Raw genomic sequence first — 16,618 nt, 5'->3', positions numbered from 1 at the left:
TTTATATGCATCCGAAAGACGACATATCAACATCCGTACCAGATCACATTCCGCTTGAGTCCAGAAATCGCTACCATGACAGAAACGCAAATTAGCAAGAAGCGGATCTTCTTGAATAGCTACGACGGCCCGACGTACAGGTTAGTATCCGCGAACCCGCCGCGCGATTGCACGCCTGATGAGATCCCTATCATCGATCTGGAAGGGATGAATGGGGACCTTGATGCTCGCAAGAGCGTCGCTCGTGCCATCTTACATGCGGCGGAAACGAGCGGGTTCTTCTACATAAAGAACCACGGCATTCCGGAGCACGTCACAGACGCCGCTCATAAGAAGGGCATAGAGTAGGTCTCACCAGTAGCCAGGAACCGGGCCCGCGTTGTTGCGCCGAGACCCCCCCTCCGGCGTTCCGAGGATCGTCAAGCTCACTGGATGACGACAGGTTCTTCAAACTGCCAGAGGAGCAAAAGCGAAGGCTGGAGTCAAGTACCTCGGCCTACGGGTATTGTGGCTTCCGGGAACGGCAGGCCAACCCGGCCGAGACCAAGGACAGGAAAGAGGCCTTCATGTGCCACTACGAGCCCGAGTTTGACCCCCTTCACGAGGGCGTCCTCGATCAAGTGCCCGCACACGTCAGGCAGCATCTCCCCAAGGAAGACTTTGACTGGGTCGACGAGGGGAGCTCTGCTGTGCTCCCGGGGTTCAAGTCATCAGTGCTAGCCCACTGGCGTGCGTGCCTGGCGCTTTCGCGCCGTCTGATACGCATCGTCGCCCTGGCCCTCGAACTCCCCGAGGACCACTTCGATCCCTTGACAACTTACCCCGGCGGCGATTTCGCGATAAACTTTTACCCGGGCCACGGCGACCAGCCGGTCCAAGACCCGGACGAGGTCGGGGTCGGCGCGCATACGGACCTGCAAATCCTGACCCTTCTGTGGCAGGACGGGCATAGGGGCCTGCAGGTGCTCAATCGGGCGGGGGAATGGGTGTGGGCGCCGCCCATCAGCGGCACGTTTGTCGTCAACATTGGCGACTTTTTCATGCGAATGACCAACGACAGGCTCAGCTCCACAGTCCATCGGGTGATCCAGCATGGCAGAGAAGATAGGATCTCGATGCCCTTCTTCTTCGGTATGGGCCCTCTTTTTCAACGTCCCGGGGACGAGGCCCAGACCTCGCTCGCCGTTTTTATTTCGTCTATTCCGCGGGGATGTTTTTCTTCTTTTGGCTGACCCGACCATCTTATCTCGCACAGGGTTCAATTTTGACCAGAAACTTGGCGTTCTGCCAACTTGCATTGACGAGAATACCCCAGCCAAGTACAAACCTGTCACATGCGGTGAGGTTAGTGTGTGAATCTTATTTTCCTCAAGGCGATCACCGGAGCGGCAGGGATTTTCTGACGTGGAATGGACAGCTTATTGCGAAGCGCCTAGCCCTGGCGGAAACCACTGTCTAGTGAGACTGCTTGGGCATTTGCCTCGTGGATTTGGGCCCGCAGGAGCACGCGCTGGACAATCCGAACCAGGCCATCTCGATTGTAGTGGGCTGGTTGCTCTCGAAAGCAAAGGAATGTCATACCGGTATGTGGAAGAAGGCAATCAACCGACCGACTGTAGCAAAGTCCACTTTTCGGGTTTCTCGGGTCGACGCGCTTACTATTCATTGGTGAATGGAATGTCAGCTGGATCCCGATTGTCGCGGCATTTGCTATGTACTCTATACTAGGTGGACGGAGGTGGACGGAGGTGGACAAGAGCCCCACCCAAACGCTCGGCCCTCTCCCGAGAGGGAGAGATCGTTCAATGTCAGCGATTACTATACATATAATCACTAATCAGGAGCCCTCGATAACTGTGGATTGTAACTCTACTCCTACAGGCATGGCCCTTCAACTACAAATCGAGGCGACGTGATGTGATGCCTCTCACACGACAGTGTGCCGGCGCCACGAAAAGGGGAGGTTGGGTTTAGTACAGAAGCCACCAAGCCCGTTGATTCATCTCCGATCCGGAAACGACCCCCGGGGAGGGAGTTTTCGGGTGTCCCAAATGCCCATCGCCGAAACACTGTACATGTTGTGTCCCTCGGTAGGCTGGGACTAGGGCAAGCGCGTGTACCCACACGTGTGCTGCAGAACTGGAGTGCGATGGACCGAGAAGAATACCAGAAACGGATGATGGCGTTATCAGAGGTTGTCGAAACCGTCAAAAGTGCAGACACTCTTATTGGGTGAGTTTCTCCATGGCTCTTGCAGATGACTCGGCACCTCGGGTATTCAACTGACGCACATAACATTATCCATGCGACGGAGAGAGGTCCAGCCGAGTCGAAGCGCAATATCGGATGAACAATCGTCTTCTGGGAATTTTGGAAGGTGTCGCGACCCCCTCCAGGAGCGATTTGCGGCATCCCTGGCGCGGCCTGAACGTTAGCTGAGAGCTTCTATCGTACGATATTCAGAGTCTAGCGATGTGAAGCCATTGTAGGCCGAGAGCGTCGGGTTTCATCGAGTTATTTAAAGCGCTCATCATTGCGGCTACTTATTGAGGATTAACGTTCGGTTGATTCAATGACGGCGGCGTCTCGAGACCCTTTGACATGCCATTCCCATTCCGTCAATAAGCGCTCACTCAGGCCGAGCGTCGGGTAACGCGAACGGTGCATGGCTGGTGGGTACGAATCAGGCGGCCCACCATTCGGGATGAAGAGAAGGGGTGCCGCCCGTGTACTTGATGGCTCAAGGGATTTCTTACCGATTGACGTGTTTTCCGCCAACGGTTTGTGGCACGGTCGGCGACAATCCCGATTTCAACGAGAGCTTTTTTGCGATGCAATGAGCTACCATATCCTGGGTTCGTGGACCAGGGTCAAGGTCATCTCACGAATACATCCTGATTGAGTAGCTGGAGGGGCTGGCTGGAGGGAGGGCTTCGTTATTAGGTAGTATATCCGTACATAGTAAGAAGGTAAAATTACCATCAAGTCAAACGCAGGGAGTGGCCTTGGCCACTCCTAGGTCTTGAGCTACTGAGCTACCAGAGAGGGTCGGGGATGCACCGACTATCCGGGACCTAACATGGACCAGTCGGAAGGCGTGGTCTTGCAGGGTGGGAAAAGGAAAAACCAAAACAAAAGAAACTAATTCCCGATCAAGACATGGCATTTGTCGCGTGTTCATTGTCCGAGGTGGCGCCTGCAACCAACGTCAGAAGAAAGAGGGAGTACATGCCGACCCCAACCAGTTGACTAGGGATCTGTATCTGTACATACATATATATACCAAACGTGTTTCATCTGCGGTCAACACGTCGCTGTATTGTAGAAGCTGAGCGATTTTTAACGAGAATGCCACAGACGATCTGTAGAGGGGTTGTGTACCTGTGTGACCTTGCGAGGAACCGCCTTGTGACAGTGCCTCGGTATCTGTAGAGGGGGGCGACGACACTGGGCTAAGCCCCCGCTGTGGCACTCACTGTATGACCCAATACCGAGCTCCAGTTGTGGAGGCTCGCCGGCTCCGATACCCGAGCTGAAGACATTGTGCGTCTACATTGGAGGTACCTAGGTGATAGGTAATCGGCCATAGCATGCACCATCGGCAGAAGTTTAGCCCCAGAGTCTCTTTGGGGCCACAACGTTGGCGAGAGCTCCCAGCAAGCAAGACAAGGAAACTACCCTGTACGTGCGTACGAAGTACATGGCAGGTAGTGGATGTAAGGTAACGATAGGTACTACCTGATATGTCAGCTAGGATCTCCACTGCTAGAAAGTGGGGAGATCTGACTTCTGACAAGCGCCAATCGCCAATCAACTTGGCCCACTACACTACAGACGCCCGAAACCGAGGGTGAACAGACTCGAATGGGCTGGGTTGGGTTGCCTTGCCAAGTTGGCTTTAAGTTAGCTGAGTCGAAGCGAGCTGACCTGGGGGCTATTGACCCTGACAATGGCACGTCGAAACGGCGGATACGCCACGGCCGCATAACATCTGGGCCCGCCGCCTGCCCAATTTCGTTTTATGGAAAGATTAGGCGAATGTCGGCAATTCTGGGAGGAAGACTACTAGCGCTCAAATGCGGCGACCGACCTCTTGCCGACATGACATGACATGAGACAACAAAGCGACGCAGAGTGTTGATGTAGTGTATGGGAGCAAGGGAATCGTACCCTACACTAGAGAGGCACCTAGGTAGGTTGAAGGAAGGATAAACGTAAAGGAACGAAATTCTTCATAGGTAGGCAGTCTAGGTGGGAAGAAAGAGGTAGGTAGTCTAGGTAGGTAGAAAGAATGTGCCGAGATACGGCCCCACATACCTTGAGTCGGCCGGAAAAACAGCGGAACGAAGGGAAAAACGTACCTACTACTGAGCAAGTATACCTAGTCTGGGTTCGAGGGGAAGAGCGCACGGATCGTCTGGCAGGAATACTCTGGTACCTTATCTGCCTCGGTAGTTATTCCCAAACAGAGCCTAACAATAGGATGGGTGATTCGTGTAGGATACGGACAGGCATCTCAACAGGTCTGCATAACAAGTCTAATGCACTCGTCAGGCATTTACCGCGATTCCGCGTTTACATCAGTATCCGGTATGTCGAATCTATTGTGCATGTCGAGCACCTTTCAGACTCTCTGTTTATGTGGGTGGACCATGTATCCCTATCGCTTTGTAGGGAGTTTATGCTAACCCATACCGCAAAACCAACTACGGTCCGGAAGAGTCCCGAACCAGCCTAATAGTCGCAAAAGTAACAACTGCACGGATAGTTGACGCTACATTCTAATTAGATACGCACCAAGAAGGAATGTGATCTGGATCGGTTCTGCACTACATGTAGTCTACAGAGTACATTATACACTAATCCAGACGGGATAGTCGCCACGATTTAGACCCCCCTCCCCCCTGTTCCATTTCCACCAGTCATCATGCCCGGAGGCCCGTTCCGCGCCGGGCAAGGGGTCTGAGCGTCACGTGCTATCGGGAACAAGACAGGTTGAGAAACTCGACCGGCCCGAAAAACCGATCCACAACCCAGCTGTAGTGTACTGTACAGTCCAGGGCCGCTCCGTGTTTGGCGCTCTTGCCTTAGGTATGTATTGTCATGCGGAGCGACTGTAGCCCGCCGTAATCTGCAATACCAACCTCGGCAGTCACCAAGCAGGGTATGCTGCATATCGTGAGTGAGCGAGGACGTGACAAAAGGAACGCTTACCTTGTAAGCACTGCCTGCCTAAGTAGGTAACGCAAGGGGGTTCTGGTGGAAAATGAGACGAATTGAGATACATGGTAAGCCGCACGAGCTCTTACTCCTCCCCAAAGAAGGGCGAGGAGGGTCCTTCGAGGTATGTATGTACATACTAGTACAGCATCTACCTAACCATGTGTCTATCTACTTACTGATACTACATGCATAGTATGTACATGTCTGGGTGCGCCCCACATGATGACGTCGGCGCCCAAGGATACGCGACCGGTGAACTCGACCCAGAGACGCATCGTGCCTCCTGCATTGAGGGCGGCGGCTGAGGCCTCTCTCCCCCCTCTCCTCTCCGGCAACGACTTACACCGTACGGTGTATTCATACTCCTCCTCATCGCCCATCTGCCTTCTCCTCCTTCTCCTATCACATGCCCTTTTCCGCAAAGCTTTCTCAGTACGTACCTTGTGTTCGTACACCACCATTGTGAGTAAGGAGGAGGTAGCTAAATACCTGGTACCTACCTAGGTACCAGGCTACCTCCAGCCCCTCCGGATCTGGCATCACATCAGTTTACTGAGTAGATGCAGAAAAAATGACCTGCCAATGGACCCGACTCGTTCGGCATATTTCCTGCAGGTAGAAAGGAAGAGACAGGGCAGCGCAGACTCGGTGAGCGACCGCCTTGGCTACGTATCTCAATTCCAAAAAGCGCCTAGTCCCTAAGAGACCGACAGAATCACGAGTGATGTCGAGGCCAAGCAGTTGAAGCCAACGTCACGTCTCCCCCATCCCCCTCCCCCGAAAACTCGAGACTGCCATGGTTTGTTTATCAGAACCCTGCAGCAGCCGGCTGAGCCCACGGTGTCGTTTTAGACGGTCAGTTGCTGATCCCTACCTAATCTCCATCCGATCAGGCGTTCCCTGCCCTGTCTTCGCCTTTTGGTGAGATTCAGGGGCCACGCCCAAGATGCCAACAGCCGTCTTGGACCAACAGGAGAGCATCCTCATCTTGCCAACGCCACCATGAGTATCTATAGCATTCATCAGAAAACCACCAGCCTGAATTCTGGAAGCATGGTACACTTTGGTAGTTCGGGCCCAACAAAGGAAGAAGGGGCTGGTAGCAGGGGGGGAGGGGAACCCCTCCCCCCCCACAAGCAGGGGATATCTCCTCAGGCCCTTCACCGTATCCGTATATCCGTAGCCAAGACATGAGCCCCATCTCACTCGCACTTTCTTTCTTTTTTAACTTCAGTATCGTTCAATTTAATTTCATATTGTTGGTCTTGGGGAGTGTCTTCTTCGAGTTCAATGCACTGACGCCAACCTCTCGTGCAGGCTTTGCATCCCGGACCACATCACAACAGAGAGGCATCGTAGTAGCGTCCAACGGAATATGATTGTGGTTGTTTCGCCCAATGTAGCCTGCCAGTATCATGCTCTAGGGAGCTCGACGTTTAGACGAATCCATCTCGCTCGACCCACAGTCAGAATCGCAATCGCAATCGCAAACCACTCCCTACTCCGTATCAACCCCCATAGAAACGACTGAATGGTCGACTAGCCGGCTGTGAAGGACCCGATACGTATCCAGCACACCGCCCGCTGTGAAGCAGCTATACTGTTTTTGTTGCAGAGCACGGCAAGGGATCGACTCCGCGATCAAATGTCTATTGCTCCTCCGGGCTGGTAAGTGAATCATATGCAGAGGACTGCGGCAGGTGATGACAGGCGACCCCGGAGACGATTCACTATGCAGCAAGGCGGTGGGTGACTTGAGGAAATCTGATTGCAACTCCGACTCGGCCAGGCCAGGCCAGACCAGACCAGGCGCGGCAAGCAGAAAACGCTCCGTCTTTTTGTATTCGACTCAAGATAAAAAAGGATACATACAGTCAGCCGCAGCAGCACCCCTACCAACTCGGAAAATGCTGCATACGCACAACACACACCTCTTTGTACCAATACACAACTACACGCACCCACATTCTCTACGCGAATGCAGTGGTGGGGGGGAGGGGCGTCTCCTGGAGCGAATGCCCGGAGTAGGCCTGGGGCCCGTCCAAACATATCCATCCGTATATTCACCACATTATTCTGCTTGATCGGCCGGCGCATACTGATACCTATGCCGAGAGCCCTATCACCTTCGGTCTGGTGTCACAATTTGGACGTGGTGGAGATCATCCAAGGCGAGGGACGCTAGGGTAAGGCGAGGAGGGTAGTGGTGTGGGTATGGGTGTGGGTGTGTCGTGAGGATTCTAGAATCCGAGGCGCGACGCATCGCATCACGTCACAGCCAAATGAGCTGCTAAACGAAGTTGCCAATGCCACTGCTGCCACAACTGTGGCAGTAGGGATGCCGACCCTGCGTTCTTGACTACAGCCTCGTCCCGAACAGTACCTACCCAGGTAGGTAGGTGGTAGGTAAAAGAAAGTACCTAGGTAGGTACTCGGGTCAAGGCGTCTATTGATCGGTGTCTATCGACATACTCGATCCCGGCTACGATGCGCAAGACGTCGTCGAACTGTAGTTTGCCATCCATCATGCATGTAACATCGGTAACTAGACCACCTCATTACTACCGCTTGACAACACGGGTTCACCGCAGCAAAAACTCTTGCACTATTCCGATCGAACCGCGTGAACAACACTGCGTTGACCTGCCTGGTCCTGCTTTGCCTGTCGTCTGAAGCTGCCTTCAACGGGCCAATCAACCTGGTTCGGACGAATCCTCCAAGTCGTCCATTAGAGTTCTTGTTCTTTGTGTTTTATTTGGTTATGTATCTCTTCCCGTCCACCCATCCGCTCGCTCGCTGCTGGTGCGTTTTCTGTTTCTACAAGCATCGCCGGGGAGTCGGAGCTTGCTCCGGCCCCTATAAATCAATTTCCCACCTCTTCGGTGTACATTTTCTTGTTTCCTTCCACGAGTCCAGGGGGAGAAAAATAAAAACAAAAAACAAACACCACACACTGCGCTCGGTCGTCGACGAGTGAGGCCCCAAAACCGACCGGCGATAAAAAAAAAAAATCGACCGCCCCGCCTCCCGGTGTGCTTTCCAAGCCCACTCGCGACATCGTTAGAACACCTCGACCTCTTTCCTGACACAAGCTAGGTATATCACACGCCACGGAATGCGCGCCGGCTAGGGAGGGCCCGTCCCGCACCGTAAATCGCACTTTACGCTCCTGTCTTGCCTGGTAGGGCGGCATCAGGTTCCGCGTTTCCTCCTTTTACTACGTCTCGTGTGGCGCAGAGACTGCTCCATCTTCTACATCGGGCCGCTTCCAGGCAAGAAAACCACAGGCTGGTGGTTCACCTCACTGCGAGGACGCCCGCATGTTTCTCGACCAAACTTCATAACCCTCAACGTCCAGCATCTAACCGCCTTTCTCGCAGCGAAACGCGAATGCCCCTCCGTTCAGTACCACCTGTCAGTCGCTGCCGCTGCTCCAGTCGCTCCTGCCACTAGAGTTTCCTGCGGCCTGGGCCGCCTGGACTATCTCCCCGAGCAGGGTCTGTTGTCCTGGTGTGGACCACACGCATCCTCCTTGTTGTTCCGCCTAGCCTAGCATGCAACCCCTTCATCTCAACATCAACTGCAGAGTCTTGCTGAATGATCCGAATCCTCCCGGCTTCGATCGCTCTTTCGGTTACTTCGCTACTAGGTGAAGTATGAACACCGAACCTTCGTCTGTAGCTTCGAGCTGGGCGGGATCGGCTGTAGGCATGTCAGCCCATCGAAAAGAGCGCGGCCATATCGCACAACGGGTAAGTCTGATTGTGTGTCTTGTCTCTCTTCGAGTGTCGTCGAGGATTTTGTGCGGTAACCCTGCTTTTCGTTCGGTTGCTGTATCCGTTCCGAAGGGTTGGGCGCGATGACAAATTGGCTGTCCAGCCGCTTGTCATAGTCCCCCGTCCTGCCTTGGTTACCTCCTCCCCGACTTTCAAGAGACGCATGGTTCACCGTGGATACAAATCTGATACAACGTCTCGATAGGCTTGCGAGGTCTGCCGCCGCAGGAAGCAGAAGTGTGACGAAGAGAAGCCGACATGCGGATATTGCTCCAAGGCCCAGCTGGAGTGCGATTACGGAAGCCCAAAGCCGACCAAGTAAGTAAACCCCCTCCCTTCCTCTGTCCCTCGCTTGCACATTCGACTCGTCTGTCCCGTCCGTGCCCTTACATCCCACAATGCCTATATAGGAGCGGCACGCGATGGGGCCGAGGGTGCTCCGTCAGCATAACGTTCACTGGCTAATTTGTTGGTGCAGGAAAGACAAGACATTGGTCGAGTTACTTGACCTTGTAACCAACATCAATCAGCATACCAGTCACATCCCAGAAATCTCTGCTCAGCTTCTGAGATTGAGAAAAAACATTCCGACACTTTTGCCTACCGAAAGTAGCGCCGGCAGTGACGTCGCCTCTTCAACAGCCACCGTGCAGCCTTCGACTCAAACGGGCCTGAGTTTGGCGCCACGACACCAAGCTGCGCGCCGTTATGTTTCCACCCTAGACAGAATCTTGTCCTGGCCTGCAGTGCGGCAGACACTCGAAACCGTCCGGCCGAAGATACCCGGCATCCAAGCAATCTTCGAGGGCCCAGAATCGTCATCCGTTCTTTTCGACCAGCGAAGGGATACCCGGTGTCTCTTCCGGGGCGGCTTGGAGTCCATGGGTGCACAAGATCGCATTGCTTTGGGAATAGCTCCCGACGACCCCAGACCGCTTCAGATGACGAGCATAAGCCCTCACATTCTTGCGGATCGCATTAGAATATACTTCAACACCTTTAACCGGATTCACCCTGTCTTAGACCGTCAATACTTCATGGAAGTGGTGTTCCCCGGAGTTCTCCACAACCGTTTCTGCGAGGATGCGGCATCTACCTTGCTGTGTCTGGTGATGGCGCTTGCTGAAGTAGCCGTTGCAGACGTATCAGGCAGAGGGTTTCCGGCTTTTCAAGGCCACCAAGATGGCGAGCCAAGCAATACTGCAGAGTATATCGAATACCGCCCACCGGGCATCGAGTTTTTCAACGAGGCGAGGCGGCGCCTAGGCTTTTGTGTCGGCGAGTGCAGTTTGGAGAACGTACAAATGTTCATTCTGACGGGGTATGTTATTCTCGAGTGTCACATTCTTTGAAACCAGTTCCGGACCTGGTTCCCATCTAGACATATTGCTAATCAGGGTCTGGTCCTATAACAGATTATATTACGAGTCTTGTTCCCGACATATGGTACTTACAAAGAGGACAGGTTTCTGTTGAAGGCTTGACTAACCCAAGTTGGGCAGGAGTTCTGGAATATGATCATATCAGCGTCCCTTTCGTGCCACGCACTGATTGTCAGGTACGAGTCTCCGTCAAGACCAATTGTGAGCCATGGTCTAGTTGACCGGCCATCTTATGGGCTGATGAGCTGATCAGAAGCTGCAGTAACTCGGCCGAAATGTATGCTGCCCACGGTGATCAGATCTGTCGGGCGTTTTGGTATTGCTCCATTGTGGAAACGTACGTGCAAAGCTGTTTCGTTCAACCAGCCCAAACCGCCATTGCCCATCCTAAGCCCTCCCTATATTCCCAACGATGTTCTCCTCCCATCACGTTCTCATTCCTGGCTGAGTGATGTGTTGGCATGGGCGAGTCAAACGCAACTGCTTCAGTCCATGACCCCCACCACTGATTCTGAGATCTCATTAAGACTAACAACTGCTTCTTGAACAGAGGTATCCAACAGGACTTAGAGCTGCCCTTGACAGGCCTCGACAAGCTTCAGTCGCGCATTCAGTTGCCCCAGTTTCCTGACTATGTCACCACGACCGACGAACTTCTTCGTGTGCAGATGTACAACGACAGGATGTCCCATTACGGCGAGATATTTGTTTATGAGGTTTCTCTCCGGAACCTTGCTGTCAAAATTCGCAACGGTCTAATACAAGGTGAGTTTCATGCCCAACCACGTTCAGGCAGTTGCAAAATATCTATTTCTCCTCGCAACCACCTGGGCTAGTTAGTGTAGGACGACTGTTCGTAAGATACCTATGCTTGTCGTCCAGTCGTGCTGTATCGCTTGAAGCCCGGGTTGACGCCTGCGCATCGGGCGGTATCTTACCATGCTTCTTCGCACTGCATGGCGGTTTCGGGTTTTTTCTTTTTCTTTTTTTTCCTTTTTTTCTTCTTTACATTCCACGACTGATGACTCGTAACTCTAGTTGCCGAAGCACCCATGGCAATCCTGGGTCAGACGATGCCTGGATCAGACGATCTTTTACGAGCCACAGTTGATAAATTGGGGAGGGAGCTCGAACAGTGGCATGGTTCTTTGCCGGATCACTTGAACTGGGACAGGAACCTTCCCTCCGCTATGTACTCGGCTCCTGATCTTCAACCCTCCAGCCCATCGTTTTACGCCCATAGCATGTATGCGGCCGATGCCATGGATGCGTTACATTCGGCTCCGCTGAACAATTTCATCGGGCCCGACATCACTAACCCCAATGCGAACATCGGCTTTCCGAACTCGGACGGCGTTCTGCTTGCGATCATGCGCTCAAAATATTACCACGTCGAATCCATGCTCTACGGGCCTTTCGCTTACAAAGTCCTTCACGAACATCCGGACAACCTAACCGAAACAGACCTTTCGGCAACGACGAGGTTCCTCCATGCCTGCGTTCTCTGGCCTATAATGGTTCCGCCAACCTCTCAGCATAAACGCATGATCCCCTGCCTCTATTCCTGGTCGCAGAATATCCTAGGCGCACTCATCATTCTGCACCTGTCTCTCATAAACCCCACGCTCTCCAAGATCAGACAAAGCCATTGCCGCCAGGGGTTCGAACAAGAAGCCGAGTTGACAATCGAGTGGGGGACCGCATGGATTCGAGATCTGAAAGACGTTGATAGAACTGCACAGCGCTGTTGGATGATCCTCAAAGGCTTGTATCGGCTCGATGACTAAGCGGAAAACGGGAAGCATTAGGGGCGCAAACCGAAAAAAGACGGTTGACTTGGCAAGGAAGCATGATTCCAGTTCTGTACCTGTTGGGGGTTTTGCGGTATAGGGATGGTGGGACGAGACCATAGGGGCAGGGTGTTCTCGGGCATTTGGGGCAGCCTCATATTTTTCATATCATATATGGACGACCAAGTAAAACGGTAAGTAATAAATTTCACGAAAGCCGACAATGAAGAGAACGGCAAGATCGTGGACTTGTGTCATGTTCCCGCGTGCTTTCTCCAGCATCAGGCCTTTTCTCTATCAAATATCGTCTTCTACAACCTGGATAACTGCAGAAATCGTTTACATGATGTAGGTACAACTAAAAGTAGTCCTCCTGATCCGGGACTCGATATCTCTGCGGCCAAGTGACGGTGGCCAGAAGCGCGTGAATGGTGGTCTTTCTTGCCATACGGCAGCTTCAGTCCCGGGAGACAAACTCACGAGACAAGCTGTTCGAGGGAAGGTGGCATCGATGCCGCAGGGGATTGGCACAGGAGGTTCAACAACAAAAACAACAACCCCGGCCCAAAGCTACGTCGGCTTCTCCTTCGGTCAATCGACCGGCCATACTTTCGTCAACCCACTACCAGCATCAACAATCTTTATGGACAAAGCTTCCACTATCGTCACTATTAGTACCAATCCCCCCAGCTTGTGAGTTTCAGGCAAGATCAACAAAGTCCAGATTTACTAACTCGCAAACACGGACAGATTTAGGTCTCGTATCGCTCTTTGCACCATCCCCAAACGCCGCAACGATGGCTACCCACCACGACTATCATTCATACAAGCGAGACACAAGATGCCTACTCTATTGGGTGATCCACGCCTCCAACTTCGTCATCAAGACAAACAGGAAGTCGGATCACCGCTGGAAGTCGCCCGTCAGGTTCAACACGTCTGGGACAGTCACTGTCGATGAATTCACAGGAATGACTAGACTCATTGGAGAGGAGATGCGCTCCGTTCCGTCCTTGGTTCTCGGTTTGCTCCGCTCGGTGATTCTGGCAAGAACGGCTCACTGGGATGGATTTCAACAATACACCGAGGGAGACCCTCAAGTCGAGAAGTCCTTCGCATCTGACAGAGTTTTCACGATCGCCCTCTACAAGGCCTTCGAGGCCTTCGAGGCTCTTTGTACAAACAGTCGGTGTGCAGGACAGCAGTCGGGTAATGGGTCCCAAGTAGCCGGTGCCATTGAGGAGATCATTCTCGACAGCAACTTCTCAGTTCGAGATATCAGAAGATTGCACGACACTGGGTCAGAGAGCGGATCAAGTGATGATGTCTTCAAAACTCAGAAGCGGGTTAAAAAAAGAAGCAATGTGGGTAACAAAGGGAAGAAAAAGAAGAAGGCGAAGACGACGGCTCAGGTTTTCCCTGGAGAGGTGACCCTGGCAAAGGTACCACTAAATGACTATCGCTTCCTCAGAACAGACGACGAGCAGATGACTGAGTACGCAATGGCCGTCTGCTCGTATTTCCGGGAGTGTTACAGTCTCCGTGCCTACCTCCAGGGTATATGGCGCGAGGTTGCATATGACGGTCTCAACATTGTTGTTGCCGGCACGTTGGTTCAGCTGGCCATTGGGATGGTAAAAAAAGCCGAGTCGGGTGTCCTCGCAGACTTTCCAGGTCAGCTCTCGTTCGAAAAGCTCGAGAGGGCCATCACGTTAGGGAACGTAGAAAAGGCCCAGGATGAGTTTGGCGCAGCCATGCACCTTTTGATATCAGACGACCAGAGCCAGGGCAGCGACAACGCCTCACCCGATCTCAGAGAGTACATCATGTCCTACACCTGTCGAGATCTTGTCGACTTCGTGGTCGACTACCAACAGGAGAGAAACGGGGTACCAACCAAGCCAATGCTCGCCCAGATCGCGAATTAGGACCCCGACTTTGACCTGCAGCAAGCTACACGAGAGGAGAGGTTGAAGTGGCGTCGAGCATACACAATCAATTGGCTGTACGATTTTGTCAATATCTATTCAAGCCCGACCGACAAACGTGCTGATGGGGATCTCCCAGACCTCGAGGACATCGACTGGTCCCCCCAAAGCAAGTATGTCCTCCAACAAGCGGTTACGGGTTTCCAAGATTTTGCAGCAATCATTACCTCGCTTGCAATGCGAAAGCCCGGCACCTACGTTCCGGAACGCATTTTACCACACCAAGTCTTTGTGATACAGTGTATTGTAGACGCTTTCACCGTGTCGCGCGGCTGGTCCATCGATATGTTGAAAGGGCATGTCCTCATGAACCCGCCCCAGAGTTTCAACCCGACCAGAGAGATTGAGCTGTTCTTGGATCGCGAAAAGGAAAGGAACTCCTCGGGGTGTATGCGTGCTCTTTGGCAGCTGTCGGAGCTTCTTTACGCCGACGAAACGATCCGCATGCAACCAGGTTACCACGACAATTGGTTCAAATCCGCGCAAGGACTCGATTGTGTATGGGGCTGTCTAGGCCGTTCAGCCCACTTGCATGAACAACTCATGTTCCCGGATTCTGCCTTCTCCGGGACTCACGCCAATGGCCTTTGGGAGCTCTCTCCTTTTCTATGTGGCGTGGGGCTCATGAATAGCGTTGAGTTGGCATATCGATACTCGATGAGTATATGGGACAATCTGGTCATGGTTTCAGCGATGTTCCATCTTTACAACATGCTTGTGAAAGCGGGATACCTCACAATACCAAACCAGCTCTACCACAGTTTACAAGACTCGTTTAAGGACTGCATTTTCCAAAACGGCGAAGCACCGACGTACAACTTCGGCCGGTGCCTCACAAGACGAGTGAACGATCTCTGGGGCACAGGAAGACAGGGCCAGAAGAACGCGCGGTGCTTGACGGCATCAAGGACACAGGGAATATACGGAGGGCTAGACCCCAGCCTGAATGTGTCGTTCAAAAAGAAATCCAATTTGCTACTGTATCGAGACGCCAACTGGGACATCGAAAGCATCCCGGACAGCGATATTGAGCCACGATCTTCACTTGCGATGCTCCGCATCTTCCAGGCAAAGCAAGTAACCGACTCTCAAACAGGAGAGAAAACTCTCGAAGAAACAGACCTGATACGCCGCGCCAAAGCGGAGCTCAAAGTAGATAATGACGAGCTCTTGGGCATGGCGATCTTGGGCATAGCGAGTGCGCCGATTGGCGTCGAACCGGCCAGTCATGCAGGCACTCGGCTAACTGGGGAAAAATTACTGAGGCTTGTCAAGAAGGACATATACAATGATGTCTGTGGAGACTCGCCCTCATCCGGCATCAACTATCTTGGGGTTGCTGCTTCTGTCTTGTTTCACCACGACAGCATCGAGAGGGAGCTGCTCCGCTTGGAAAATCCGCGGTTCCTGGAGGTATATTTATCGAATGATCCCGATAGACGGCTGTTTTCCCTGAATCACATCATGAATCTTCGAGATGAAGCGTGTCTCCAGGCCATGGCTGGGGTGATGGAGACCTTCAGGACTTCGTTGAAGGATTTCGTCTATTGGGAAGACATGGGCAGAGCAGCGGACATGCCGGACAGAAGCTCCGCGGAAAAGCCGACCGATAAGCAATGCTCAGTTATGTGAGGAAGACTGATTGATGTACGGGCGACCTAGTGTGTAGTTTACTTAGCGTTGGCTTGACCCGTCAGAAGGTTGGGGGTGGCACACGAGCGATGGACGTGGCTTAGGTCCAGCGAAGCATGCACAAAAAGTATAGAGTAACAATACATGGCGAATGAGTTGAACACGGCACAATGAGACGTGCCGACTTGGAGTGAAGAAAAGATGACTTTGGCATCCCGGGAAGGATTGGAGAGACGTGCGTACGGGACTCGAAGGACGCTTCTTGGCGACGGTTCTGCCACGGATCATTCCCAGGACCAGGGTGCGTTGAGCGTTACTAGTATATCACCGAGAGGCGGTGACTGGGGTGGCGAGCCTAGGAGAGAAGGAAAATCGGGAGACGTGAAGCAGAAGCTACATATACTGTGTGTAGCAATTGATGGAGACGGGAAGATGGCGAGGATGCATCATCGGTAGAACCCTGGGAGATGTGCTTGGACGGCCGGGTGTCTGGCGCCTCCCATTTCCCGCATGGATGGAGAACGACGTCGGAGGGGGAGACGGTAAGTGTCACGTCACATGTTTGCGTCACGGAGACAGAACGAACGCAGCACTTGGCTTTTGCCGCTTCAACTACCGACGAGAGAGTGAGCCCATTGCTCGTCGCGCCTGATAGGCTTGTTCGGAGGAGAGAAGGGCGACGGGGACTAGCCTAACCGTATGGCTAGCCAACGGCTAGCTTACCCGCTCTCCGGCCATACCACCCCCCCTCCCAAAGCCGCCAGAGCGCGCGCATGTTCCCCGCCAAAGGGACTATGGGGCTGCTAGCCCGGCGCTAGGTCCGTCCG

At 53.1% G+C, this 16,618-nt stretch overlaps 4 protein-coding genes across 4 annotated transcripts; all 4 read left to right on the top strand.

The window, feature by feature from the left end:
- Positions 1-75: 75 nt before the first annotated feature.
- On the top strand, positions 76-1,459 carry GLRG_03930 (2OG-Fe(II) oxygenase superfamily protein; the record flags this gene model as incomplete). The annotated part of the gene is made up of 4 exons (XM_008094615.1): positions 76-344; positions 443-1,131; positions 1,256-1,344; positions 1,418-1,459. 4 exons carry the CDS (start codon positions 76-78, stop codon positions 1,457-1,459), a joined length of 1,089 nt encoding a protein of 362 aa, XP_008092806.1.
- Positions 1,460-5,285: 3,826 nt separating this feature from the next.
- GLRG_03929 (uncharacterized protein) lies at positions 5,286-5,528 on the top strand (the record flags this gene model as incomplete). The annotated part of the gene is made up of 2 exons (XM_008094614.1): positions 5,286-5,344; positions 5,417-5,528. The coding sequence occupies 2 exons, from the start codon at positions 5,286-5,288 to the stop codon at positions 5,526-5,528; spliced, it is 171 nt and encodes a 56-aa protein (XP_008092805.1).
- Positions 5,529-10,036: 4,508 nt separating this feature from the next.
- On the top strand, positions 10,037-12,168 carry GLRG_03928 (uncharacterized protein; the record flags this gene model as incomplete). Its single annotated transcript, XM_008094613.1, has 6 exons — positions 10,037-10,320; positions 10,415-10,445; positions 10,502-10,557; positions 10,644-10,718; positions 10,932-11,146; positions 11,420-12,168. 6 exons carry the CDS (start codon positions 10,037-10,039, stop codon positions 12,166-12,168), a joined length of 1,410 nt encoding a protein of 469 aa, XP_008092804.1.
- Positions 12,169-12,968: 800 nt separating this feature from the next.
- GLRG_03927 (uncharacterized protein) lies at positions 12,969-15,791 on the top strand (the record flags this gene model as incomplete). Its single annotated transcript, XM_008094612.1, has 2 exons — positions 12,969-14,060; positions 14,121-15,791. The coding sequence occupies 2 exons, from the start codon at positions 12,969-12,971 to the stop codon at positions 15,789-15,791; spliced, it is 2,763 nt and encodes a 920-aa protein (XP_008092803.1).
- Between the last annotated feature and the right edge of the window lie 827 nt (positions 15,792-16,618).

The sequence above is a fragment of the Colletotrichum graminicola genome, assembly GCF_000149035.1.
Source record: "Colletotrichum graminicola M1.001 genomic scaffold supercont1.12, whole genome shotgun sequence".
Lineage (NCBI taxonomy): Eukaryota > Fungi > Ascomycota > Sordariomycetes > Glomerellales > Glomerellaceae > Colletotrichum > Colletotrichum graminicola.
This window is presented reverse-complemented; position numbering and strand designations above follow the sequence as displayed.